At 48.8% G+C, this 24,984-nt stretch overlaps 1 protein-coding gene across 1 annotated transcript in view; it reads left to right on the top strand.

Moving 5' to 3' along the window:
* Positions 1 to 24,984, top strand: part of COL23A1 (collagen type XXIII alpha 1 chain) — a 365,686-nt gene that overhangs the window by 27,049 nt on the left and 313,653 nt on the right. The window contains 1 exon segment of the mRNA XM_033180209.1: positions 5,202 to 5,268. Coding sequence (XP_033036100.1) covers positions 5,202 to 5,268 — 67 coding nt within the window.

Here is a 24,984-nt window from a genome sequence, read left to right as displayed (position 1 = left end):
GTCATCATCGTCATCGTGGTGGGGTATCAAAAGAGAACGTTTAAAGGGGTCCGGAAAGGGGGTCCCCGTGGGTTGCTCGTGGTGGTGAGAAGGCTTGAACTGGCTCTTCGTAAGCAGGCAGACGGAGAGCAGAGAAGCTGTGCCTGTGGTCAGCATTTGGTTTTTGACAAGCCCTTCCTCTGCTGTTTGTGGTGTGCATGTATTCACAGGATGGATCCTGGAGCTGCGTCTCCCTGGGGAGACAGAGTCCATCGCTCTGAAATTGCCCTCAGCAGGGAGATTTCAAGGGTTTACATTGTCTCTTCTACTTTCAGGCTTTTTTGTTTTTCACTGAGAAGATGATATTACAACAACCCAGAAAGAAGTAAATCACCATCATTCCAACACCCACCTGGGTTGTTTTGTTAGTTGCTGTTCCCCCATGCCTGTGTTTCTACGTCAATGTAGACATTTTGTTTATTGTAGCGTAAGCATTTTTCCTTGTTGCTATACAGTCTTCATAATGCTATTTCCTGATGTCACAGTTGCATCAAGGGGATTCCACATCTTTCACTAAACCGTTCCCACTGTTTTACAGTGCAACTTCTTCATAAATATCGTGTTTTGCTTCTGCTGATTTATTTCCTTAGGATATAGTCCCCAGAGTAGGAATTTTTAGTCAAAGGATAGAAGTGTCTTAATTATTTCCAGCATTTTACAGGAATAAATCATTGCATCTTTCGTTTGTCAATCTATATTTCCTCAGAACAAAAAACCACTTGAGGATGTGATCAAACATCTGGTGAAGTGTTCAAGACTAGTGCCCCAACAGATCATTCATGAACGTATCCTCTGGACCATGTCATGAATGCTTTTTTAAAAACCAGGATTTCCCTGATTCCCTGAGCTCTTGCCACCCTTCCTCCAGACTTCAAGTTCTTCTTCCCAGTCCTTCTAGAAGGGAACTCACCCAAAGTCTCTCGTCTTTTCTCAGAAACTCATCCTTTATTTACTTGTCGAGTCAGGACTTGTTTGCATATGGAAAACCAGGACCATATTGTTTGCACATGCTGGGGGTGCTGCCAGATAATTGAATATAACATGTTGAGGCTTGTAAGTCATTTTTACAAACCTGGACACAAAGGAATGTTTTCTTAGGATTAAAATAAAAAAGAGCATGAAGTAAACATTGTGAGATTGGGTTTCCAATTCAAACATTTCACTTTGTATTCTTAGTAGTCAGGACACAGAAAGTGAGGGGCCTGGAGGTGGGGGAGGGGAAGGATCCAGGAGAGAAAACTTTACAGATTCACCATCTAATCTAGAGAAACAAAAGCACAAAGGGAGTTAGGATCAATGACCAGTGCAATCCCAGTAACCTATGGTCCCGCCACTAGCATTAACAGTACCTAGCTTTTTATTTTAAGGTAAGAGTAGCTTAAAAGTAATTGTGTTTCCTATCAGTGTAGTTGATAAAATCCTTCTCCCTCTTCAGGAGGGAGGTTCAGATGTGATAGCAGTAGCCCAAGTGTGACAGCAGTTGTTAGAAGTGAATTGTTTTTGGCATGAAATGCTTTTGTTTAAAAAATGAAATTAATGTGGAAGTCCTTTCTGTCCTGTCTAGCACTGATAAAAACAGATGAGAGCTTCTTACACAGATTGACTGGCTTAAACTAAAACGTTGGGTTTCTTCTCCAAGTATATTTTGAAATCTGCTTTAATATCTGCAAATGCAATGGGGAAAAAAGTGAGTTCTGGCTGGGCGCGGTGACTCAATGCCTGTAATCCCAGCGCTCTGAGAGGCAGGAGGATTGCTTGAGCCCAGGAATTTGGGACCAGCCTGGGCAACATAGTGAAACCCCATCTCTACAAAAAATTTAAAAATTAGCTGAGTGTAGTGGTACAGGCATGTCCACTACATGCCTGTATATCGTACAGGCTGGATATACTGAGTAGCATATCCAGCTACTCAGGAGGCTGAAGTGGGAGGATTGCTTGAGCCTGAGAGGTTGAGGCTGCAGTGAGTGGAGATCGTGCCACTGCACTCCAGCCTGGATGACAGAGTGAGACCTTGTCTCAAAATCAAAACAAAAAACCAAATGAGTTCTGAGGTCTGGCTTAAGGCTGCAGCTTTTGCATGGGCCCCCCATTCAGCTGGGACAGGTGTGGCCACTGTGCTCCATTGTGTACAAAAGCCTCAGCCCCTCATGGACTCTACCCCAGGCAGCCCTGCTGGGAGTGGGGATGAGCAGGGGTGGTGTCTGCTGAGCTGGGGTGGAGCAGCTCTCACCCATAGGCTGCAGGGGGCCTCTGGAGGCTGGGGGCTGGCCCAGGCTGCTCACAAGGTCCCTGTGGGACAGCTGGGCAGCTCCATCCAGAGCAACAGTGAGTGGCAGGTCCAGTGTCTGGGGGGACCTGGGAGCCTGGCATCCAGAGGCCTAGCCAGATTCCGATATACAGGGCAAGCCAAAGGCTTGCAGTGTCAGGGCTGGGGAGTGCAGTGATGATGGAAGAGTGAGTGCCCCTAAAGGCACCCCCTGGAGTAACCCTCCGGCTGCCCTGGTATTGCTTTTGAGAGGTGAAGCCAGCTGGACTTTCCGAGTGGAGTGGGAACTTGGAGAACTTTTCCTAGAAGAGGTTTGTAAAATGCACCAATCAGCGCTCTGTAGCTAGCTAGAGGTTTGTAAAATGGACCAATCAACACTCTGCAAAATGGACCAGTCAGCACTCTGCAAAATGGACCAGTCAGCACTCTGTAAAATGGACCAATAAGCACTCTGTAACATGGACCAATCAGCACTCTGTAAAATGGACCAATAAGCACTCTGTAAAATGGACCAATCAGCAGGATATGGGCGGGGACAAATAAAGGAATAAAAGCTGCTCCGCCGGCCAACACCCACTCCAGCCGGCTGCAGCAGTGTGTACCGTCCTTAAGGTTGGGGGATGTTTGTTCTTGGCTCTTCACAGTAAGTCTCCCTGCTGCTCACTCTTTGTGTCAATGCCATCTTTTTTTTTTTTTTTTTTTTTTTTTTTTTTTTTGAGGCGGAGTCTCGCTCTGTCGCCCAGACTGGAGTGCAGTGGCGCAATCTCGGCTCACTGCAAGCTCCGCCTCCCGGGTTCACGCCATTCTCCTGCCTCAGCCTCCCGAGTAGCTGGGACTACAGGCGCCCGCCACCTCGCCCGGCTAGTTTTTTTTTTTTTTTTTTTTGTATTTTTTAGTAGAGACGGGGTTTCACCATGCTAGCCAGGATGGTCTCGATCTCCTGACCTCGTGATCCGCCCGTCTCGGCCTCCCAAAGTGAATGCCATCTTTAAGAGCTGTAACAGTCACTGCGAAGGTCCGAAACTCCATCGAAGGTCCGAAACTCCATCCTTTTTTATTTGAGGGAGTCTCTCTCTGTGGCCCAGGCTGGAGTGCAGTGGCAGGATTTCGGCTCACTGCAAGCTCCGCCTCCCGGGTTCACACCATTCTCCTGCCTCAGCCTCCCGAGTAGCTGGGACTACAGGCGCCCGCCACCTCGCCCGGCTGTAATTTTTTGTATTTTTTAGTAGAGACGGGGTTTCACCGTCTTAGCCAGGATGGTCTCGATCTCCTGACCTCGGTGATCCGCTAGCCTCGGCCTCTTTGGGATTACAGGCGTGAGCCACCACGTCTGGCACGCGGCTCCATTCTTTTTTTTTTTTTTGAGGTGGAGTGTTGCTCTGGCCCTCATTGAGTGCAGTGGGCGGGACCTCAGCTCAGTGCAACCTCCGCCTCTCGAGTTAAAGCAGTTCTCCAGCCTCCGTCTCCGGAGTAGCTGGGATTATAGGCACCTGCTACTACGCTGCGGCTCCATTCTTGAAGTCAGCGAGACCGCGAACCCACCGGCAGGACCCAGCCCCGACACACTTTCACCGTGGTAACGTCCTCTGTTATAGGATCTGCTTAGCTGTCTGTGCCTCTTGCTGCGCATCTGTAAAATGAGGATGAAATGGGAGGTGTAGTGGAACTGAAGTGCCTTTCTGGTGGCTGGAGGTGCCCTGGTGAAGTCTCCTGGTCCTGGGATGTTCCAGTCAGAGGCCCACAGGGCCTGGCTGGGGTCTTGTCCTCTATGCAAATTCCAGGCTTTGTGGTCAAGAGTTCAAGACCAAGGGGTGCCCTTCTCTCCTCCTCTAAAGTAGTGCTTAAAAATTACTGTTCAACGTTTGAACATGAAGTCCTCTGCTCTTATGGTAGCACTGTGCTCTTCACTTAGGTCTGCACGGATTTGTGCTCTGCTTTGTTTTGCTTTTAGGGGGATTTTTTCTCCCCCGTAGAGAAAGGTTAAGACTGTGTATCTTCATTGGGACTCAAGTTCTGGCTAGTTTTGGGATTTGGGTCAATTGCTTTATTCCTGTAAACCTAGATTTGGGATGCAGGACAAATTTCTTTTTTTCCAAGCTTGCGTTCCTCGTCTGTGAGGCAGGGACCATTTGTTCTGGCCTCAGGGGTGCCCATAGGGTTCCATTGGGCCAGGAGCCTGCCAGAGCAGTCCCTGCATTGTAGGGGAGCTGTGCCTTTTGACCCTCTTTCTGTGGTAATTCTTTTCCTTTCACCCAAATCTGGCACAGGGCTGGGCATGTGTAGGGATTCTTGTTAAATTGTGTTGAACCAAATTTTCTAGGCCAAGGATCCCCACTGGTAAGAAAGGAAAATGGAAAACAGAAAACAAAGGAAAATGTTTTCATGAGGGTGATTCAGCCCAGGCCATCAGGTGCCTGGCCCGTGGGCTGGGAGGGGCTGCAGCCATGGGGTTTCGGGACTTCCCGGGTGTGAACAGGGTGGCCTTGTGAGTGCAGAAAGCCGCCTGGAGGACTAACTTTGATTTGCCCTCCCCAGGCCTCCCTCAGCCCCAGCCTCGCTCCCTTCAGGAGTGGTGGTCGCTGTGGCTTTTCTTGACTTGCAGGAAGCTGTTTCTGTTGTTCGTAACTCTTGGTATTCTATTTGAAAATGCTGTAACAGCAGAAACCTGCCAGCTTTTCAGGGACTCACCAGTAACTGTTTAGTGTTTGTGTTTGTTTTTCCTCCTTCTAAAATTGCCTGTAGAATTTAATGATCTTTTGAAAGATGGTCTCAAAGACACCCCCAGCACTGTAGATGGTTTAGATACATTTGTTTTTGCTGATGTTTCCACTCTTACCCCTTTCTGTTCTGAAACTCATTCTTTCCTTGTTTTTTTTTTTTTTTTTTTTCGACTCAGAAGTTGGACGGGCTAGTGAAGCTCCGGACTGCTCGGGAAGCCCCATCCGAATGTGTCTGCCCCCCAGGTAAGTGAAGGTTGAGCTGCCTTCTGCCTCCTGCCTTCCGCTGCCATTTGCTTGGGATTGCTGAGAACAGCATGGTCTAGAAGGTGGACTGGGGTGTCAGGCTGTCGTCTTCGTGCACTGTCCTGGGGCCTTTTCTTCCCACGTTGACCCTGGTAGGCTCTCTGGTCGGTTTCCAGCAAAGTAAACTGACTCGGTTTGCTGGGTGTTATTGATGGAGGAGCTAAGGCATCATCAGAGATGACTTAGCTGCCTACAGACTTAGATGGTAAGGGAGTAGCAGCTGGCCTATTTCAAAGATGGAGAAAGAGGTGTGAACTGATGGGAGGTGAACTGACGGGAGGTGACAGCCTGGAACACCAGCCGCCCCCACTGCACCAGCGTTGCGACCAGAGCTCTATGTCAGACATGCAGAAGGTAGATAAATAATCTAGTGGACATAGGCTTCTTGTTTTCATTTCTTGTAGTGGAGGTAGAGGAAGGAAACAGGAAACAAGGTCTGAATTATTCAGATTATCGTGGACTTTCTCTGGTTTTGCTGGTGTAGATCTGCATGGCTGTGAATGAAACCAGGAATTGTTGACTCCTAATCCACATGGCTTAAATCTAGGCTCATAACAGATCTCCTGGCTGTCCTCAGGGGAGCTTTGTGTGGTCTGTAATGCTGGTGTTTTCAGAGTTAGAATGACCCTCCTTTAGAATGGTGTCTAATACCAGTGAATGAGTGGAAAATCGTGATGTATCTCAGACTTCTCGACATGCAGGGAAAGGTGACTTTTGTTATTGGTCAGAGAACACAGGAACTGCGCAGTGTCCCTTGTCCTCACTGTCATTCCTTCCATTAGCCAAGTGGTCCAGAAACCAAACTCACTAACATCCCAGGGTTGGGAGATGCCCCGAGATTTCTGCAGAGGTGAGTCTCATGGTGTGAAAATTCTGTCTGTGAGGGCTGGGTGGGAGACGATCTTTGTGGTTGAGCTTGAGCTAGCCTTATAGGACTTCTGAGCTTTTAATAAGAGAAAGAGGATTTGACAAGGGAATGACTCCATTCACAGATCAAGAAGTCATAAATTGTGGCTGGGTGCAGTGGCTCACGCCTGCAATCCCAGCACTTTGGGAGGCCGAGGCGGGCGGATCACCTGAGGTCAGGAGTTCGAGAGCAGTCTGGCCAATGTGGTGAAACCCCGTCTCTACTAAAAATATAAAAAATTAGCCAGGTGTGGTGGCATGTGCCTGTAGTCCCAGCTGTTCAGGAGGCTGAGGTGGGAGAATTGCTTCAACCCAGGAGGCAAAGGTTGCAGTGAACTACGATGGCGCCATTGCACTCCAACCTGGGTGACAGAGTGAGACTCCGTCAAAAAAAAAAAAAAAAAAGAGTCAGAAATCGCAATTAAATGGGAGGAAAAATTCACATCCACAAATGGATTTTTAGATGATCTGCAAAATGTGTAAAATGCCAGCAATCCTTCTTTTTCGTCCCCGCTTTCTGAGCATTGTTTGGATGCAAACCTATGTGTGTGTTTTTTGAACTGGGAGTCACACTCCATTTGTGAGATACCAAATCAGGTTAGTTGGGTGCCGCCAGCAACCACTAGCATGAAACTGTGAACTCACATAGAAGTCTGGAATGAAAACGCCCAAGTGAGATTTTGATTTTGGCTATTAGTATTTGTGGATTGGACGTGGGTGGCATGAGGTGGGTTTCCTGCTGTGGGTTACCTACAGAAGGCTTGAAAGGCCCCAGGACAGATGATGGATGGAGAGTGGGAGAAGGGGGATGCCAACTGGCATGGAGCTCCCGGATCCATCCGAACTGGGGCCACATCTTGGGTCTGCCTCTTACTAGCACGGAGGGTCTTTATCAGTAAATGATAACATCTTGAGGCAGGCCCCGGGGGGGCTCTGTGAGGTTATGGAGAAGGTATAAGTTAAAGCCAGTGACTACAGATGGACCTGTGTCCTGCCTTCCATCAGAGGTGGGGAGCAGGGAACAGGGGACCTGAACTCCTCTAGAAAGAGGCTCCCAAGAAGGTCTGGGGAAGACCATCGGGGACTGAAGAGATGATCATAGCCTCCAGTCCCACTGAGAGGAAGGCATGGTGGACTTCCCTGCTCCCTGGGAAGCCCCTGCTGGCCATCAGCACCGTGCTCATGCTGTCCCAGGAACTCCAGGCTGTGATGGAGGCCGTCCTGGCAGGTGTGGTCAGTGTGGCCCTGGGGTGCAGCACGACAACCCTAGCCAGACCTCTCAGCACACCCATGTCCATGCCTGCACTTTCTCTCCCATCACCTCGAGAGCTTTTAGACCAGAGCCTTCATGAATGCTAATCCCCAGCAGGCTAGCACATGAGCCCCTTGTCTTGTAAAGAACAGAGGCCCTTGTCTCCAACACCAGAAGTCCTAACTCATTCCTCTTCTCCCTGGTTCCAAGGCTGCAAGGCTCCAGCATGTCCCGTGGGCTTTTGGAGTGTGGAGACACAGACCGTGTTCTGTAGTGGAGCTTCCCCTCTGATTAGAGCTGGCCGCAGCTCCCCACCCAGCAGCCCAGGGAGTCAGCAGAATCTTTTGTTGGATCCTAGCATGCAGCAGGCAGATAAGCAAGGCCAGAGGAGGGGTGGCTTTTCTGGATGTGCCCCCCATTGTGAGGCTGAGCGTGGTGGCAGGGGCTTCTCTCTTGCCCCAGCCAGTGGATATCGCTGGCAGGAGGACTGGCAGAGGGGCCTGAGCTGGCTCTGGTGAGCCTTACACTCTCCTCAATAAAATAGTGTAGTGGGTTGAATCCCGTTGCCCTCAAAAAATATGTCCAAGTCCTAACCCCCAGTAGCTGTGAATATGACCTTGGAAAATAGGGTCTTTGCAGGGGTAATCAGGGATCTCAGAATAGGTCATTCAGCATTTAGGATGTGTCTACATACAATGCCAGTTGTCCTTAGAAGAGGCAAAGAGAGATTGGAGACAGAGAAGCACAAACCAGGGGGCTAGATGATGGCAGAGTGGGGATTGGCATGCTGCATGTGCCAACCAAGAAACACCACAATGCTGGCAGCCTCCAGAGCTACGGAGGGGTGTGGGAGGGATTCTCCCTGAGGAGCCCACCCGCAGACACCTTGGACTTCTTTCCCCCAGAACTGGGAGAGCTTGTGGTAATTTGTTGCCGTGGCAGCCCATGTCTTATTTTATTTTACTTTTTATTTTATTTATTTTTGAGATGGAGTTTCACTCTTGTTGCCCAGGCTGGAGGGCAATGGTGCAATCTCAGCTCACTGCAGCCTCTGCCTCCCATGTTCAAATGATTCTCCTGCCTCAGGCTCCCAAGTAGCTGAGATTACAGGCTCCCATCACCATGCCTGGCTAATTTTTGTATTTTTAGTAGAGACGGGGTTTCGTCATGTGGGCCAGGCTGGTCTTGACTCCTGACCTCAAGTATTCCACCTGCCTCAGCCTCCCAAAGTGCTGGACTACAGGCATGAGCCACCACACTCAGCTTTTAAATTTTCTTTTATATTATTTGACAGAGTTTCGCTCTTGTCACCCAGGCTGGAGTGCAGTTGTGCGATCTCGGCTCACTGCAACCTCCACCTCCCAGGTTCAAGCAATTCTTCTGCCTCAGCCTCCCAAGTAGCTGGGACTACAGATGCCTGCCACCACGCCCAGATAATTTTTGTATTTTTAGTAGAGATGGGGTTTCACCATGTTGGTCAGGCTGGTCTCGAACTCCTGCCTTCGGATAATCCACCCACCTCAGCCTCCCAAAGTGCTGGGATTATAGGCGTGAACCACCATGCCTGGCCCATTTCAACTAATTTTAAAGTAATAACTCCTCCTCCTCCAACAGGTGTCCCGCATTGTTTTTCATGGGCTGTCTTTTTCATGGGCTTGCCATTTCTCTTTGAGGTGGTCTATACCCGTCTGTGTATCAGAGACAGCTGCTGCCTTATTTTGGTCCAGGGAACAATCTGGCCGTGCTGTTGGGATGCCCTGTAATGCACTTGGCCAGCCCCCACCAAGGATATTTGGGTCATTTCCGACGCTGTGTTTTTCATACAGGGCTGCATGTGTCCTGCAATGGAGGGAAGAAGGCCTGCTGTGTAGCCTGTTGTCTGACTTCCTTGTGCGTTGTTCTGCCAGGCATGCTGCTGGCCTGAGGGTGTTGACTGAAGGACTGGAGCCCTCGGTCTGTGGGGAGAAGCTGGGCTTAGGGCAGCAAACACAGGTTGCTGCAGGGAGGGCTGTGGCCAGGTGGGTCCTGAAGCCTACCCCTGGGGACTGCCCTGTGGCCTGGCCTCCACCATGCTGTGAACACTAGTGACTCGGGGGCATCCCAGAGAACAGGTGAGGGCCAGCACCTTGGAGCCTGGGAACCTGGGCTTGAATCTTGACTCTGCCTTATAAATAACTGCCTTGGGGTCCCACCCTGCGTGTCCTGAAGCCGTGGGTCACTCTGGCCTTTGCATTCGCTCACTCTTTGGGTTACAAGCATCAGAACATTAATTAGTATTTGATCATCCTGCACTAATAAAGCAAAAAAGGAAATTTTTAGTGCACAAAACTAGAAATGGAAAGGTCCAAGATACGGCCGGCTTCAGGCCCCTCTGGGCTCAGGGCTCGCCGTCCTCTCTCAGCCCTTCTCAGCTTGTCTTCAGACAGTCTCTTCTGGAGTGACCTGTGCTTGGGAAGGTGGCCGCCACTATAGCTCTAGGTGTATATCACATGTGCTCAGCAACCCCAGCAGAGACAGCACTGTTCTTTCCCGAAAGTCTCAGAACTGGGGCATGGGGAGTGTTATGGGTTGAACTGTGTCCTCCCATATTCATATCCGGAAGTCCTAACCCTCAGGGCCTCAGAATGGGACTGTATTTGGAAAGAACAGTGTTACCTTGGAGATGAGGTAACATGAGGCCTTAAGGCGGGCCCTCATGACCGTTGTCCCTGTAATAAAAGGAGATTTGGACATGTAGATCCATGCAGAGGGCAGGCCATGTGAAGACACGTCGAGAAGACACCTTTCCTGAGCCATGAGCTCAGAAGGAAATCAGCCTGCCAGCACCTTAACACATTTCTGCTGTTTAAGCCGCACAGACTGTGTACCTTTTTATGGCCACACCAGACACACTAATGCAGGGAGTTATTGGTTAAGGGGCATACAGTTTCTGTTTGGAAAGATGAAAAGTCCTGGAAGTGGAGAGAGGGGATGATTGTTGTGCATCACAGTGAACGTGTTAATCTCGGAACTTCGTGCTTTAAAATGCTCAGGTTTATGTTATATGTATTTTACCATGTTTTTTTTTAACGCCCCAGAATGAACCCTAATTTGCTTGGCTTGGGGAGGTGCCTCTCCTTGAAAAGTTGCACTGACCTGGAGCATGGGGCACATTATTGGACCAGGTCGTTGGTGGGTCGTGTGACCATTCTTGGAACCAGGGGTTGACAATACCAGAAGCGTGTGGTGTTGGGGAGGGTGGTTCCTTCCTGAAAAATGAGGATCTTTTCCCAGAAGAGAGGACAAATATAGCTGGGCACAAGCAGTAGGTGACCACTGGCCTTCCAGTGATGGCTGGCCCGTCACCACCAGGTGGTCCACAAAGGTGTAACCAAAGGGTTGACTCCACTTAAAGCACACCAAGAGGGCCAGGCGCGGTGGCTCACACCTGTAATCCTAGCACTTAGGGAGGCCAAAGCGGGTGGATCACCTTAGGTCAGGAGTTCGAGACCAGCCTGGCCAACATGGCGAAACCTCATCTCTACTAAAAATGCAAAAATTAGCTGGGCATAGTGGCACATGCCTGTAATCCCAGTTACTCGGGAGGCTGAGGCAGGAGGATTGCTTGAACCAAGGAGGCAGAGGTTGCAGTGAGCCAAGATTGAGCCATTGCACCCCAGCCTGTGCGACAGAGCAAGACTCCGTTTCAAAAAAAAGAAAAAGAGAAAACACACCAAGAGGCAGCGTGGCCTAAGGGAAAGCATGTTGACTTCCCATCTAGGCTGCGTGGCCCAGTTCTCTCGCTCACTGGCTCCATGACCTCACACGTGGGCTTATCCTCCATGTGCCTCGGTTTTCCACCTGTAAAGTGAAGTGGGGATTCTGAGAGTAGCTGTGTCATGGGATTGTTTTCAGGATCAAATGGGTTCACACATGCAGACAGCTTAGAACGAGGCCTGGCACTGCGTCCTCAGAGCGAGTCTGTTGTTAGGTCCGTCATCATCAGTTGGGAGCTGCCAGAGAGGAAAGGAGAAGAGACACAGAGTGGGAGGCCACTGGGAATCTTCAGGAGGGGAAGAGCAAGGACTTGGCAGACTTTACTGGCACGTTCTCCTAGGACGTGGGTGTGAAGATGCTGGTGATGCAGGAGTGAAACAGAAAAGGAAAGTGTGCGGCCGTGAACCCTCATCAGCCACCCACATGCCCAGAAGGCCTCGAGCACGGCTGGGCTTCTGCCCCTCGCGCAGTTTCCACTTGTTACTAACCAGGCTCAAACTGCCGGGACATTGGCAGGAACATTCTAGAATGGTGTCATCCTTTTCGTTTTCTTTTTGTGTCTTTTTGGATCCTTGCAGAATATTCCAGAGACATTGTGCGTGGTTTCCAAGGATGGGCACTGTGCTTACAGTGTGGGGTGATTTTCCAGAAATTAATAATAATCCAGAGTTTAATGTGAGTCAGAAATCCTCTGCTCCATAAAAACATTTGGCAGTTTGCGTAGAGGAGCGAAACTCCACTTAGGACCATATAAAGCACAATGTGGAAGTTACACAGAATCTGATACGTTTCATTGATAGTTTATGGAAAATGCCACAGAGCGGAATAGAAGTAGTAAAAGTTGCTGGTATTCAGGCTGTTTACTGCCTTACTGCCTGTGCTGACTGGAAAAGAGCATAGCGAAGGGTACATGCTCTGTTAGGACTCTTTTTTTTTTTTAAGATGGGATCTTACTCTGTCCACCAGGCAGAAGTGCAGTGGTGCAGTCATGGTTCACTGCAGCCTTGACCTCCTGGCTCAAGTGATCCTCCTACCTCGGCTGGGATAATAGCTGGGACCACAGGCGTGTGCCACCATGACTAATTAAAAAAAATTTTTCTGGCTGGTGCAGTTGCTCACGCCTGTAATCCCAGCACTGTGGGAGGCCAAGGGTGGGGGATCACAAGGTCAGGAGATCGAGACCATCCTGGCCAACATGGCGAAATCCCGTCTCTACTAAAAATAACAAAAATTAGCCAGGTGTGGTGGCGGGGGCCCACTACTCAGAAGACTGAGGCAGGAGAATCACTTGAACCTGGGAGGTAGAGTTTGCAGTGAGCCGAGATCACACCACTGCACCCCAGCCTGGTGACAGAATGAGACTCCTTCTGAAAAAAAAATTCAAAAAAAAATTTTTTTTGGCCAGTTGGGGGCTCATGTTTTTTGCCCAGGCTGGTCTTGAACTCCTGTTTTCAAAAGGTCCCCTCCCAAAGTGCTGGGATTACAGGGGTGAGCCACCTTGCCCAGCCTCTCGCCGGACTTCAAAGCAAGAAATTGTTACCCTATTTGGGATTATTTCTTTTTTTTTTTTTTTTGAGAGGGAGTCTCGCTCTGTCACCCAGGCTGGAGTGCAGTGGCCGGATCTCAGCTCACTGCTAGCTCCGCCGCCCGGGTTTACGCCATTCTCCTGCCTCAGCCTCCCGAGTAGCTGGGACTACAGGCGCCCGCCACCTCGCCCGGCTAGTTTTTTTTTTTTTGTATTTTTTAGTAGAGACGAGGTTTCACCGTGTTAGCCAGGATGGTCTCGATCTCCTGACCTTGTGATCCGCCCGTCTTGGCCTCCCAAAGTGCTGGGATTACAGGCTTGAGCCACCGTGCCCAGCCTACCCTAGTTGGGATTATTTCTTATAGAATTTTAAAAAATGATACATATATATTTATAAGAGTTAAACTCAGTTGACTTGAGTTTATGGCACAATTGAGTGGCCTATAAGGCAGCTGTCTTGGTATATCACACTCTACCAAGTAAAAGGAGGTCATTTGTGCTTCTGATTTTTGGGCGGGGCCACCAGAATACTCTGGAGGCTGGTTGCAATTCCCTCGCTTCACTATGCATAGGTATTTGTGCATTCATTCATTCATTCATTCATTTATTCATTTGTCTCTCCTGCCCTATTTTGTGCTGGTCCTGGGGGAGCTATTGACTAAGATTCCTAGAGGTAATTGCAGATCCAGTTGTTAGAGGAAGGAAGGACAGACACAAGACCCATAATAGATGCGGAGAATAGGATGAGTCCTACGGAAAAACCAGTCCTACAGAAATTACGAGGGAGACGTCACTCCAGGTCAGGAGGATCTAGGTTGGAGGAGGGTCCTTCCCGGGGAAGACAATAGTTGGGCAGGGTTTTGAAGACTGGTTGTTAGGTTAGCCCCCCGGGATGGGGGGCGCATTCTGAGAGACTGACATCCTGAGTGGAGGCAGAGCGGATCTCCAAGCACTGGCGGGAACTCTGTTTGTTTGGAAGGTGGCAGTGGGAGGGGAGGGTGAGTCCAGGGTCTGGAGGGAGATTCAGGCTTTATTCCGTGAGTCATAGTTGATGGTGTCTGAGTGGAATTTAGCTTTAAGAAGAGGGCTCTGGAAACAGCATGCAGGACAGACTGGATCATACTTCGTTCCAACAGAGAGTCCCCAGAGGGGGTGCTCAGGGCAGGAGACAGCTTGCCTGGTTCACTGCAGCATCCCCTGAGCCTAGCACGGTGCCAGGCATGGGGAGGAGGGTTGATAACACTCTGTTGAATGGCCATGAGAATTTGAATGAGGGCCATGAGAGTTGATAGCCGGGAACAGCTGTGAGAGGCAGCGGGTCATGTGGTGGACAGAACTCACAAACAGGGTGGGTGGGCACGGGAGAAGACAAGAGAAGCCTCAAGCTCCGTGCCTTTGGGGAGGGGAAGCTGCGCAGACACAGGAAATCCCCAAAGAGGGATCCATTTGGAAGAGAAGATGATAAACATGGTTTTGGGCAATGGACCTTAAGAACCAATTTGTAAGACCCACTGATGAAAGGAAAAAAATAATTAGAAGTCTTCTCTTAAAGTACAGTCTAGCCACCTGAATCTATCAGTTATAAAATGTAGCATGTCCTATAAGTAAAGATGTTGAAGTTTATGTGCTGACCGTTGGAATTTGGAGATGTTCTCGTGACCACTAGATGGAGCTCATTATACTCATTAAATTCTATAGAAATTGAACAGGAATGTCAAAGGAAAATAATTTATGTATATATTTAAATATATGTAAATATAAAATATATTATTATATAATATAAAATATATTAATATATATTTTAGAATTACTAGAAAGCACACAGAAGTTCAAACCAAGAGCAGTGACACACAAAGTTCACCACCTGCTCTGGTGTTTCTCCAAAAATGGAAGACCCTCGGAATGTTCCAGATGGTTCCGGAACTGAGCGGTTTGCTGTTGGTTTGGGGAGGTGATGAAGATATTGTGAAAGGTAGACTATCTGTTAAAAAACAGATTTCTAGAGCATTTGCTGCTCACCTGGTACTTACAGAGCACCCTCAGGTTTAGTGGTAGCGGAGAATCCCTGAAACTCTGGGGAGACAAGAGACCCCAGCTTGGCCAACTCCGTGCCAACTGTTGGGTGACAGGTGCAACCTTTTACTCTGTGGGGTGTCATTATCACATGCCCCCTGTGCCAGGAGCTCACCCACGTGCTATAGCGGCCTTTCCCGGGGATAGGTTCAGTGCAGTCATAACATCTGGCTTCTTGCCTCACTTCTTATGCTGGAGTATATTCCACATGGATTGAAGATCTAAAGGTAAAAAATAAAACCATGGCTGGCTCAACAAAAATACAATACATCACTTTTTAAAATTACGCGGTAGACGTAGATTTTATAAGCCTGCCACTGAAGTCAGAAACCATAAAGCCGTGCTTCTCAACGGGGACTCTTTTGCCCCCAGGAGGTCACATGGCAATATTTGGAGACATTTGTAGTTGGTCATACTTAGTGGGTGCTACTGGCATATGGACTGGGTATAGGCAGGGATGCTGTTGGGTATCCTACAAAGCCCAGGACAGCCGCCACCACAAAGAATTATCCGGCCCGAAATGTTAGTAGTGCCCAGATTGAAAAACCTTGCCATAGAAGAAAACATTTTCTTGAATATTTTAAGCTTAAAAGGTTAAATTTTCTGTATAGACAGAAGAATCTTTAGTTTACGTATTTGGGCAAAAACTAAGTGAAGTTACATGAACTCAGATCAGCTCACACAGATAAAACAACTTGCTAGGTTCCTTAATTTCCTGGGAGTAGAACACTTCAGATTCCAGAAATGATATATTTGCACATTATAATAATTTACTAAAAGCAAGAATAGAGTCTCATGGAGGTATCTGATCGTTGTTTTACCCAACCAGATCCTTTCTTTACTTAATATTTAAAAATAATTTTAATTTTCATTACATAATGTTTCAAATATATAAAAAGGTACAGAGAAGAATGTAATACTGATGTCCATTTCATCTAGATTTAGTGAATAACATAATTTTCTCACGTTTGTTATTTTGTTATTAAAGAAATGTTTTGTTGTTGTTGTTGTTTTGTTTTTTGAGACAGAGTTTTGCTCTTGTTGCCCAGGCTGGAGTGCAGTGGTGCAATCTTGGCTCACTGCAACCTCTGCCTCCCAGATTCAAGCGATTCTCCTGCTTCAGCTTTTCACGTAGCTGGGGATTACAGGAGCACACCACCATGCCTGGCTGATTTTTTGTATTTAGTAGAGACAGAGTTTCACCATGTTTGTCAGGCTGGTCTCAAACTCCTGACCTCAGGTGACCTGCCTGCCTCAGCCTCCCAAAGTGCTAGGATTAAAGGCGTGAGCCTCCGTGCCCGGCCAAGAAATGAAATGTTTTAGACAGAGCCAGGGTACCAGTTCCTCTCCCATTCCCTTATTCTCTGCCAGGCAACAAATGTCTTGAGTTGGTAGCTATACTTTTTCTGCATGTTTTCTGTATATTATATTTTATTAAATATGTGTACCATGGCAATGTATTTTATTGTCCCTAATACTTACCTGTTATTTGTATATCTTTTCATCTGTTTTATCCCTTTAGTTTTTTTTTTTTTAAGAAGTATTTGTATGGGGCCGGGTGTGGTGGTTCATGCCTGTAATCCCAGCACTTTGGGAGGCCGAGGTGGGTGGATCACCCGAGGTCAGGAGTTCGAGACCAGCCTGACCAACATGGTGAAACGCTGTCTCTACTAAAAATACAAAAATTAGCCGGGCATGGTGATGTGCACCTGCAATCCCAGCTACTCGGGGCTGAGGCAGGAGAATTGCTTGAACCTGGGAGGTGGAGGTTGCAGTGAACTGAGATTGCGCCATTGCACTCCAGCCTGGGCAACAGAGCGAGACTCCATCTCAAAAGAAAAAAAAAGAAGTATTTGTATGGATGCTTGCAGGTCTAATCATTTACTGTGATTGTCATTTCTGCAATGGAGCACTGCAGTGTGCCGTCACAGTGTGTAAACATACTACTATTCATCTGTCCTGCTGATGGACATTTATTTTTATTTCAGTGTTTGCTGTTACAAAGGCTTGATGAACATTTTAAAAAATTCTGTATGGCGTAAACCCGGGAGGCGGAGCTTGCAGTGAGCTGAGATCCGGCCACTGCACTCCAGTCCGAGCGACAGAGCGAGACTCAGCCTCAAAAAAAAAAAAAAAAAAAAAAAATTCTGTATAGAAAGCAAATACCACCTTAACAAAGTTTGAAAATAAATGACAAACTGATAAAACATTTCAACACATACAACAAATACATAGTTAATATGCATGAGATTAAAGTGCTCTTACACAAGAATAAGGACAAGCCAAAGACTCTAGTAAAGAATGGGCAAAGACGGGAAACGGAGGTTGCAGGGAGCTGAGATTGTACCACTGCACTCCAGCCTGGCGACAGAACGAGACTCCGTCTCAAGCTAACAAAACCCACAAAGAATGGGCAAACGATGTGGATAGGGATTCCCACAGGACGTTGGCAGGACGCGGAGGTGGACTGAGTGAGGGAGCGAGGGAGCGGGAAGATCGGGTGACTCCCAGTTTTTGGATGATGCCCAGATTTTTGAGTTGGGCAACTCACTGGTGCCGCTTGCCACGATGAGAGCAGGACCAGGATGGGGATGATTAAGAGTTTGTTGAGATCTGTTCATTTTGGCATGACTATGGGACATATCAGAGGAGATACATGATTAGCCCTTGGATTAAGTGGCCCACAAAGGTGGAGGCAGCAGTGCAGGGCCCGGCCAGAGTGGCCATTTGTCACTGTGATTCTGACTACATGTATCCACACGGTGCCGAGGGTGATGCTGCTATGCTGTCTGCCTTCCTTAGCCCGGAGCCCAGCAGGCCTCTTTCTTCCTTACAGTATTTGCCAGGGTTCCCCGGAGAAACAGAAGCAGTGGGGTGTGTGTGTGTGTGTGTGCACCCACGTGTGCATGCATAAATAAATTTATTTGAAGGAATTGGCTCACATGATTATGGAGACTGGAAAGTCCAAAATCTGGCTCAGGAGAACCAATATTCTTACCCACGTTCTTTTCCACGTTCTCGCCACTCGCCTTTTTTCTCACTGCTGGTCATAGACTGAACTCGGGCCCGGCTCGGCTCTGCAGAGTTCCGAGTGTGCCCCAGGGGCTGGTGATTGAAAGTCATCTGCATGTAGCTTGGTGCTGGCGGGAATCAGATACCCTTGGGGTACTTGCCACTCAGTGTCCTGGAAATGTGTTCCCTACAGGGAAATAGTTCAGAAATGTCTTTCCTGAAAGGCCTTCTCTACCTTTTGCAGCTGACATTTCCTGTTTGACTTCCCAAATTGCCTGAATTGAGCAGAGTTTGGGCGCTCTGTGGACCCAGACACTCCCAGATGGATGCCTCCCAAACTTTAACACTCAGCCTGCCGATAACCTACAGGGCAGCAAAAGGAACCTCAAGTTCAAGGGCTCCCCCAAAAGCCAGGAGTTGCTTTCTCTCCATGGTTGAGCAGAAGGTCTGCATGCGAGCGGCTTCCCTCCGGCTTCTCTGCCCTTGAGTCCCCAGGCTCCCCTGTGTTCCTCCAGGGGCCTCACACAGGCCCCTTGTGCTGCCCCACAGCTCGGATGCTCCTGGCCTTGCAGAGATGGTGCCCATAGTCCCTGCTGTGAGCCCGCTGAGCCCTCACCCTTGGCACAGGGTCGCCTCAGCCTGCCTTCTGTGCTTGTGGGGCTGATGGAAGCGGTGTTGTGGACAGAAATACTTGCCCTTGCTACATTGTACAAACAGGATTGACTGTGGCAGAAACCCGGACAGTTTTCTGTTTTCCCTTCATCCCTGCATTTGGCTGTCTCATCCCAGCCCCCCTCTGCCCTCGTGAACCCTCAGTCCTTTCATCTCATCATCCAGTAAGTGTTAGTGGTACGTCACCACAGCCAGGCCCTGGAACGGCCCCCAGTGTCAGGACGAGGCAGCTCTGGGGGACAGATGGCCAGCTTTGCAGGGTCTGCACCCTCATCCTGGGAGCAGAGAGGAGGGAGGGGATCCAGGGAGGATCCTGGGAGAAGAGCTGAGATGGCTGGTGAACAAGTTAGCATCCTGTGGTTGCTAGCAACAGAAACCAGCTCCTTTGCCTATCTAGACAAAAATGCCAAGCAGTGAAAGAAATGCATGAGGATTGAGGCTTGGGAAGGATGGCGTGCAGGGTGGTTCTGGAATCTAGGCAGGAACAGGATCTAGGAACGGAGGGGCGGTCCCCCCACCTTGAGAACAGAAGGCTGCTTAGACATATTTGCTCCCCCCCCAACCCCGTTTTTCATGTGTGCATGGCTCTGCTTGAGGGGGAGGGGAGAGAGTCTTACTGGCCAGATGGAGACCCTGTGGCCACCCCTCAGCCCGAGGCTTCCAGGGCAGGGCTGAGAGGCAGGGTGAACACCTCCCGGGCAGCCTCCCGGCTCCTTGGAAGCCAGGGTGCCTCGTGGGGGAGAGGTGTCAGGGTTTGGATGCAGGTGGGCCCCCCTCTGGGAACTCAGTTACCTAATTCTTAAAACTCTCCAACTCCTTGTGCATAAAATGGGATAATATGATATACCCTACTGGTTTGTTTTGAGGATAAGCTGAGACAAGTGTATGCGGAAATGCTTGGCACGCAGTAGGCATCAAATATGTCTGTTCATGTATCCCTAAGGGAATCGACCTGTGGACCTCAGGCAGTGGGGTGTGGGGGTGATAGGAGGGAGCTGTGCCTGCAGCTTGGGCCAGGGTGCACGTTCCTTCTGTGGCTGCCCTGTGGAAATGCACATCATTCCAGCTTAGACCCTCGGTTCACTTGGGGCCAGAATCCTTCAGCAGACCTTCTGCTCAACCATGGAGAGGAAGCAACTCCTGGCTTTTGGGGAAGCCCTTGAACTTGAGGTTCCTTTTGCTGCCCTGTAGGTTATCGGCAGGCCGAGTGTTAAAGTCCTTTTCTTCTGTGTCCCCTTGCGGTTTCTCAAAGGCTCTTGTTCCTACCTGCCCCTGGCACCCACTGTTCTTTTCATTCTTTCCAGTCCTGCCTTTAGAAATAGGGCTGAATGCTAGGAGAGCTGCTTTCCCTGTGAGGTCATGAGTTTCGTGACACTAATGGGCTTGAAGTGGCCTGTTGTCCGGTCATATCTTGAGAAGTAGCCCCGTGTGGAGCCTGAGCCCACTCTTGGGCCAGCACAGGGAGAGGCTCAAAGTTCTGGAGCCTGAGGCTGTGAGGGGTGTGGGGGCTCAAGAGGAGGGCATAGCCCAGGGAGCAAAGGATGCCCCAACCACCCATGGGGGGCACCCGCCTCCCCCATCAGGAACTAGAACACCCGCCACCCCCTCTATGGCCCTCATGCTGTGGGGAATGTACTACTTCATTTATTTTTTTTATTACTGTTGTTTCTTTAGAGTCAGGATCTTACTTGATTGCTCAGGCTGGAGTGCAGTGGTATGATCACAGCTCACTGCAGCCTTGAATTCCCAGGCTCAATGATCCTCCTACCTCAGCCTCCCAAGTAGCTGGGACGACAGGCACATGCCACCACACCTGGCTAAATTTTAGGAAATTGTTGTTGTTGTTGTTGTTGAGATGGGGTTTGCTGTGTTACTCAGTCTGGTCTCCCTGGTCTCAAACTTCTGGGCTCCACCAATCCACCCGCTTTGGCCTCCCAAAGTGCTGGGATTACAACTATGAGCCACCACATCTGGCCTTCATGAACGTACTACCCCAGTGGCACAGGGGCAGCAGGTGACCTGGAGGCTGAGCCCACAGTGCCTCTGAGCTTTGCCGCTTACAGGACTGGATGGTGACCGCCCCTGAGCATCACCTCCCATTTGTGGCATTGCCCGTCTCACAGTGGGGGATAGAGGCCAGCTGTGCTTGCCGAAGTGCTGGCTCAAATGTCAGCTGTGCCCAGGAGGGACATGCTTCCTAGCTGTACCTCTTGGCCTCAGAGTACAAACAGCAGGGGTGGCCACTGGTCTTGCTGTTTTCTGGGGCAGGTGGAGAGGACGGGGACCCCTCCTGAGAGGGACTGCTCTCCACCCCTGTGGTAAGTCTTGGGCTTAATTTGTGGGAGGACGAAGTGGTGCCTCCCAGCTCCCCCGCCCTGTGCCCGCCCCCATGCTCCCTGAAGTACTTATTCTCCGACCTACCTCTCCCCACCTTGGGATCCAGGAGCTCCAGCAGGGGCTGGGGTGGGGGCTCTGTAAGGGGCCAGCTCTATTCCCTGGGCTCTAATCCCTTTAATTCCGGGGTGGTGGGGTGGGAAGGGGAAGGAAGGGTTGCATGGGAGGGGACTGTGGGGGTCATAGACTCAGGTGGGAAGAGTACTTGCAGGAGGAAGAGTGTAAGGAGGGAAATGCCTCGGAGATTATGCTGTGGACTCAATCTTGTGTCCCAAATTCATATGTTGAAATCTTAACCCCCAAGGTGTTAGGAGGTGATTGGGTCATGAGAGTGGAGCCCTTGTGATGGGATTAGTGCCCTTAGCAAAGGGACCCCAGAGAGCTCTTTCACCCCTGCGACTGTATGAGATGACAGGGAGAAGGCGCCATCCATGAACCAGGAAACGGCCTCCCCAGACGCTGAGTCTGCAGGCACCTTGCAGCCTCCGGAACTGGGAGCAATGTGTTGTCCTTGTTCGTAGGCCACCCAGTCTTTTCGCAAGCCACTGGTAGTTTTTCCTAGAGCAGCCCACACAGACTACATCTGTAAGCCGTGCAATTCGTAGTGTTTTGTTATAGCAGCATGAACAGGCTAAGACAGGCCATTTTGGTGAAAGAAGGTGGAGGCGATGGAGAAGCGACTGAGGGATGCAGGCCCAGATGTGCTGGTATCTGCCTCCCCCACCCACAACACCCAAGGTGGAGACTCAGACCCTGCAGCTGCCCGTGGAAGGGTCAGAATCCCCCCAGGCTCACTCAGTGGGCTCCAGGCATCATTTAGGACTATTAGGGATGGTTTATTTCCTAACTGAACACACCTTTTTCTTCTCCCTGAAGATCCCCTATGTCCCCAGTCTTTTGAGCAGGCTGTCATTCTTTTTACTTTTTTAAATTACTGTTATAAAAGCCAACTGTAGGCCAGGCGCGGTGGCTCATGCTTGTAATCCCAGCACTTTGGGAGGCCGAGGCAGGCAGATCACCTGAGGTCGGGAGTTGGCGACCAGCCTGGCCAACATAGAAACCTTGTCTCTACTAAAAGCACAAAATTAGCTGGGCGTGGTGGTGCATGCCTGTAGTCCCAGCTACTCGGGAGGCTGAGGCAAGAGAATCGGTTGAATCTGAGAGGCGGACATTGCAGTGAGCCGAGATCACGCGGTTGCACTCCAGCCTGGGCAACAAGAGTGAAACTCTGGCTCAAAAAAAAAAAAAATGTCAACTATGCGCTTAAAAGAATCTCACTCTTCAGCCCTCGAACACACAGAGCTCCACAGTTAAAAGAAAGTCTCCCTGTGCTCGCATCTCACCACCCCATCTAATCCCATGCCCTAGGGTGCAAATATTTTATCATTGTAGTCTGCATTCTGTCAGAGCTATTGCTATGCTTTAACATATAATACACATTTTAATTTTTACAGAAATAAAATAATGCATGGTATAAACACACTTTTAAAAATTGTTTTGACTTCGCAATATAGGAGCACTGTTCTCTGGCAGCCCAACCTAAATGAACCCCAGAGGCCCGGCCGTTCTTACTCAGAGACCGTTCAGATTTACACCAAAACGTCATCAAAGGAGTCAGAGAGGGAACTCTCCCCAGAGCTCCCGGCCCTCCCCTCCCCCTTCCTCTCTACCTTCCCATTTTTCTATCCGGAGCTCTGGTATTTTTTCTTCCCTGCCTTCCTGGACCTCTTCCACATTTCTTTCCACACCAGTAGTTTTCAGCCTTTCCAGTGTAAGAGCCTTCTGGTTTGTTCCAGCACTTTCTCAAAAACTCTGGTCTTTCTGTTCTTTCTCCCGGTCAGCCAGAGGGATGGTTGCATTGACCAGCACAGGTCCTTCCTTTGGGGGCAGAAAGGCAGTGGGTCCTCACACACTTAATATTCTGTGACTCTGTCACCCATTATAGCTTTTGTCACTTTAATAAACTTATCAGTACCTCCGATGTCTGCCGAACTTTTACAAACTTTTTATTAAAATGTAACCAGCTACAGGGCTGGGGCACGGTTGTTCATTTTTGTAATCCCAGCACTTTGGGAGGCTGAGGTGGGTGAGACCAGCCTGGCCAACATGGCAAAACCATGTTTCTAATAAAAATACAAAAATTAGCTGGTTGTGGTGGCACATGCCTGTAATCCCAGCTACTTGGGAGACTGAGGCTCCAGAACTGCTTGAACCCAGGAGGCAGAGGTTGCAGTGAGCCAAGATCGCACACCACTGCACTTTAACCTGCTCCGTCTCAAAACAACAACCCAAATCCATGTAACCTGCTATAAGCAATAGCACATATAGTTAGTGTGCAGCTTGACGATTTTCCACATACAGAGCTCACCTGTGTTCAGGTCAAGAAACAGCACCTGACCAGACCCCCACAGACTCCCCTAGTGCCTCAAGGGCACGTAATCCCTATTTCTCACCTAGTAGACTGGTTCTGCCTGCATTTGAACTTTACATAGAGGCACATGGTATGGATTCTTGTGTCTGCAATTCAGCATTGTTTGTGAGGTTCATCTGTGTTGCTGCATGCAGTCGAGGGCTGTTCATTTATGTATTTACTGCTCTGTTGTTGGGCATTTGGGTAGTATTCAGTTTTTGTCATGAAGAGAGCTGCTGCAAACAATCTAGTATATGTCTTTCAGTGAACATATGTACGCATTTCTGTTGTGTATAAACCTTACAGCAGAGTTACTGGGTGTAAGGTATACATATGTTATGTTTAGTAAATAGTTCCAAATCTTCTGAGACAGAGTCTCACTCTGTCACCCACGCTGGAGTGCAGTGGTGAGTTCTCAGATCACTGCAACCTCCACCTCCTGGGTTCCAGCGATTCTTGTGCCTCAGCCTCCCAAGTAGCTAGGACTACGACACCTGGCTAATTTTTGTATTTTTGGTAGAAACGGTGTTTCACCATGTTGCCCAGGCTGGTCTTGAGCTCCTCCTGGCCTTAAGTGATCCACCCACCTTGGCCTCCCAAAGTGCTGGGATTATAGGCACGAACCACTGTGCCCAGCCCCACATTATTTTTGAAAGAGGGTGATAGTCCCACCAAGTGTGTTTGACAATTCCAATTGCTCTGCATCCTCACCAACACGTGGATTTTCTATCTTTTTTTTCTTTCAGTTATTCTGGTGGCTTTGTAGGTCTGTTTCTGGATCTTTTTGCTATTCTGTTCTATTTGTGTATCCATGTGTCGATACTGTTATTTTAATTCCCAAAACTTGATAGTTAGCGTTGATAATAGAATAGCAGTTAGATCTTCAGGATTGCCTTGCCTATTCTCAGTCATTTGCATTTCCATAGAAATTTTAAAATGTTTGACAATTTCCTTAAAAATAAAAAAGATAAACAACTCTGCGGAGATTTAAAAAAAGTATTTATTTGTTTCATTTTTTGAGACAGGGTCTTGTTCTGTCACCTAGGCAGGGACGTGGACATGGCTCGCTGTAGCCCAGACCTCCTAAGCTCAGGCGATCCTCCCACCTCAGCCCCCTGAGTAGCTGAGACCACAGGCACTCACCAACACACCTGGCTAATTTTTAAAAAAGATTTTTTGTAGAGATGGAGTCTCACTGTGTTGCCCAGGCTGGTCTTAAACTCCTAGGCTCAAGCCATCCTCCCGCATCAGCCTCCCAAAGTGCTGGAACTTCAGATATGAGCCACCAGGTGTAGCCACCCTGCTGAGATTTGGAATGAGATTCATTGAATATATATTAATTTGGGTAGAGTGACATCTTTACACTCTTCAGGCCTCCGATTCATGAACATGGTATCTCTCTCCCTATATTTGAGTCTTCTTTAATTTTGTTTATGTTTTATAGTTTTGAGAGTAGAGGTCTGACACATCTTTTATTAGATTTATTCCCAGGAATTACATTGTTTGTGTGAACTTGTGTAGAGAAGTAAGAATTTAAATGTTGTGTGAATATTAAATGATAATATTTTAAAATTTTGCTTTCTGTTGGTGATGACTTTTCATGTTGGTCTTGTATCTAGTTACCTTACCACATGTACTTGTTAATTCTAATATTTT

Source organism: Trachypithecus francoisi, unplaced genomic scaffold, assembly GCF_009764315.1.
Source record: "Trachypithecus francoisi isolate TF-2019V2 unplaced genomic scaffold, Tfra_2.0 Lachesis_group2, whole genome shotgun sequence".
Classification (NCBI taxonomy): Eukaryota; Metazoa; Chordata; class Mammalia; order Primates; family Cercopithecidae; genus Trachypithecus; species Trachypithecus francoisi.
This window is presented reverse-complemented; position numbering and strand designations above follow the sequence as displayed.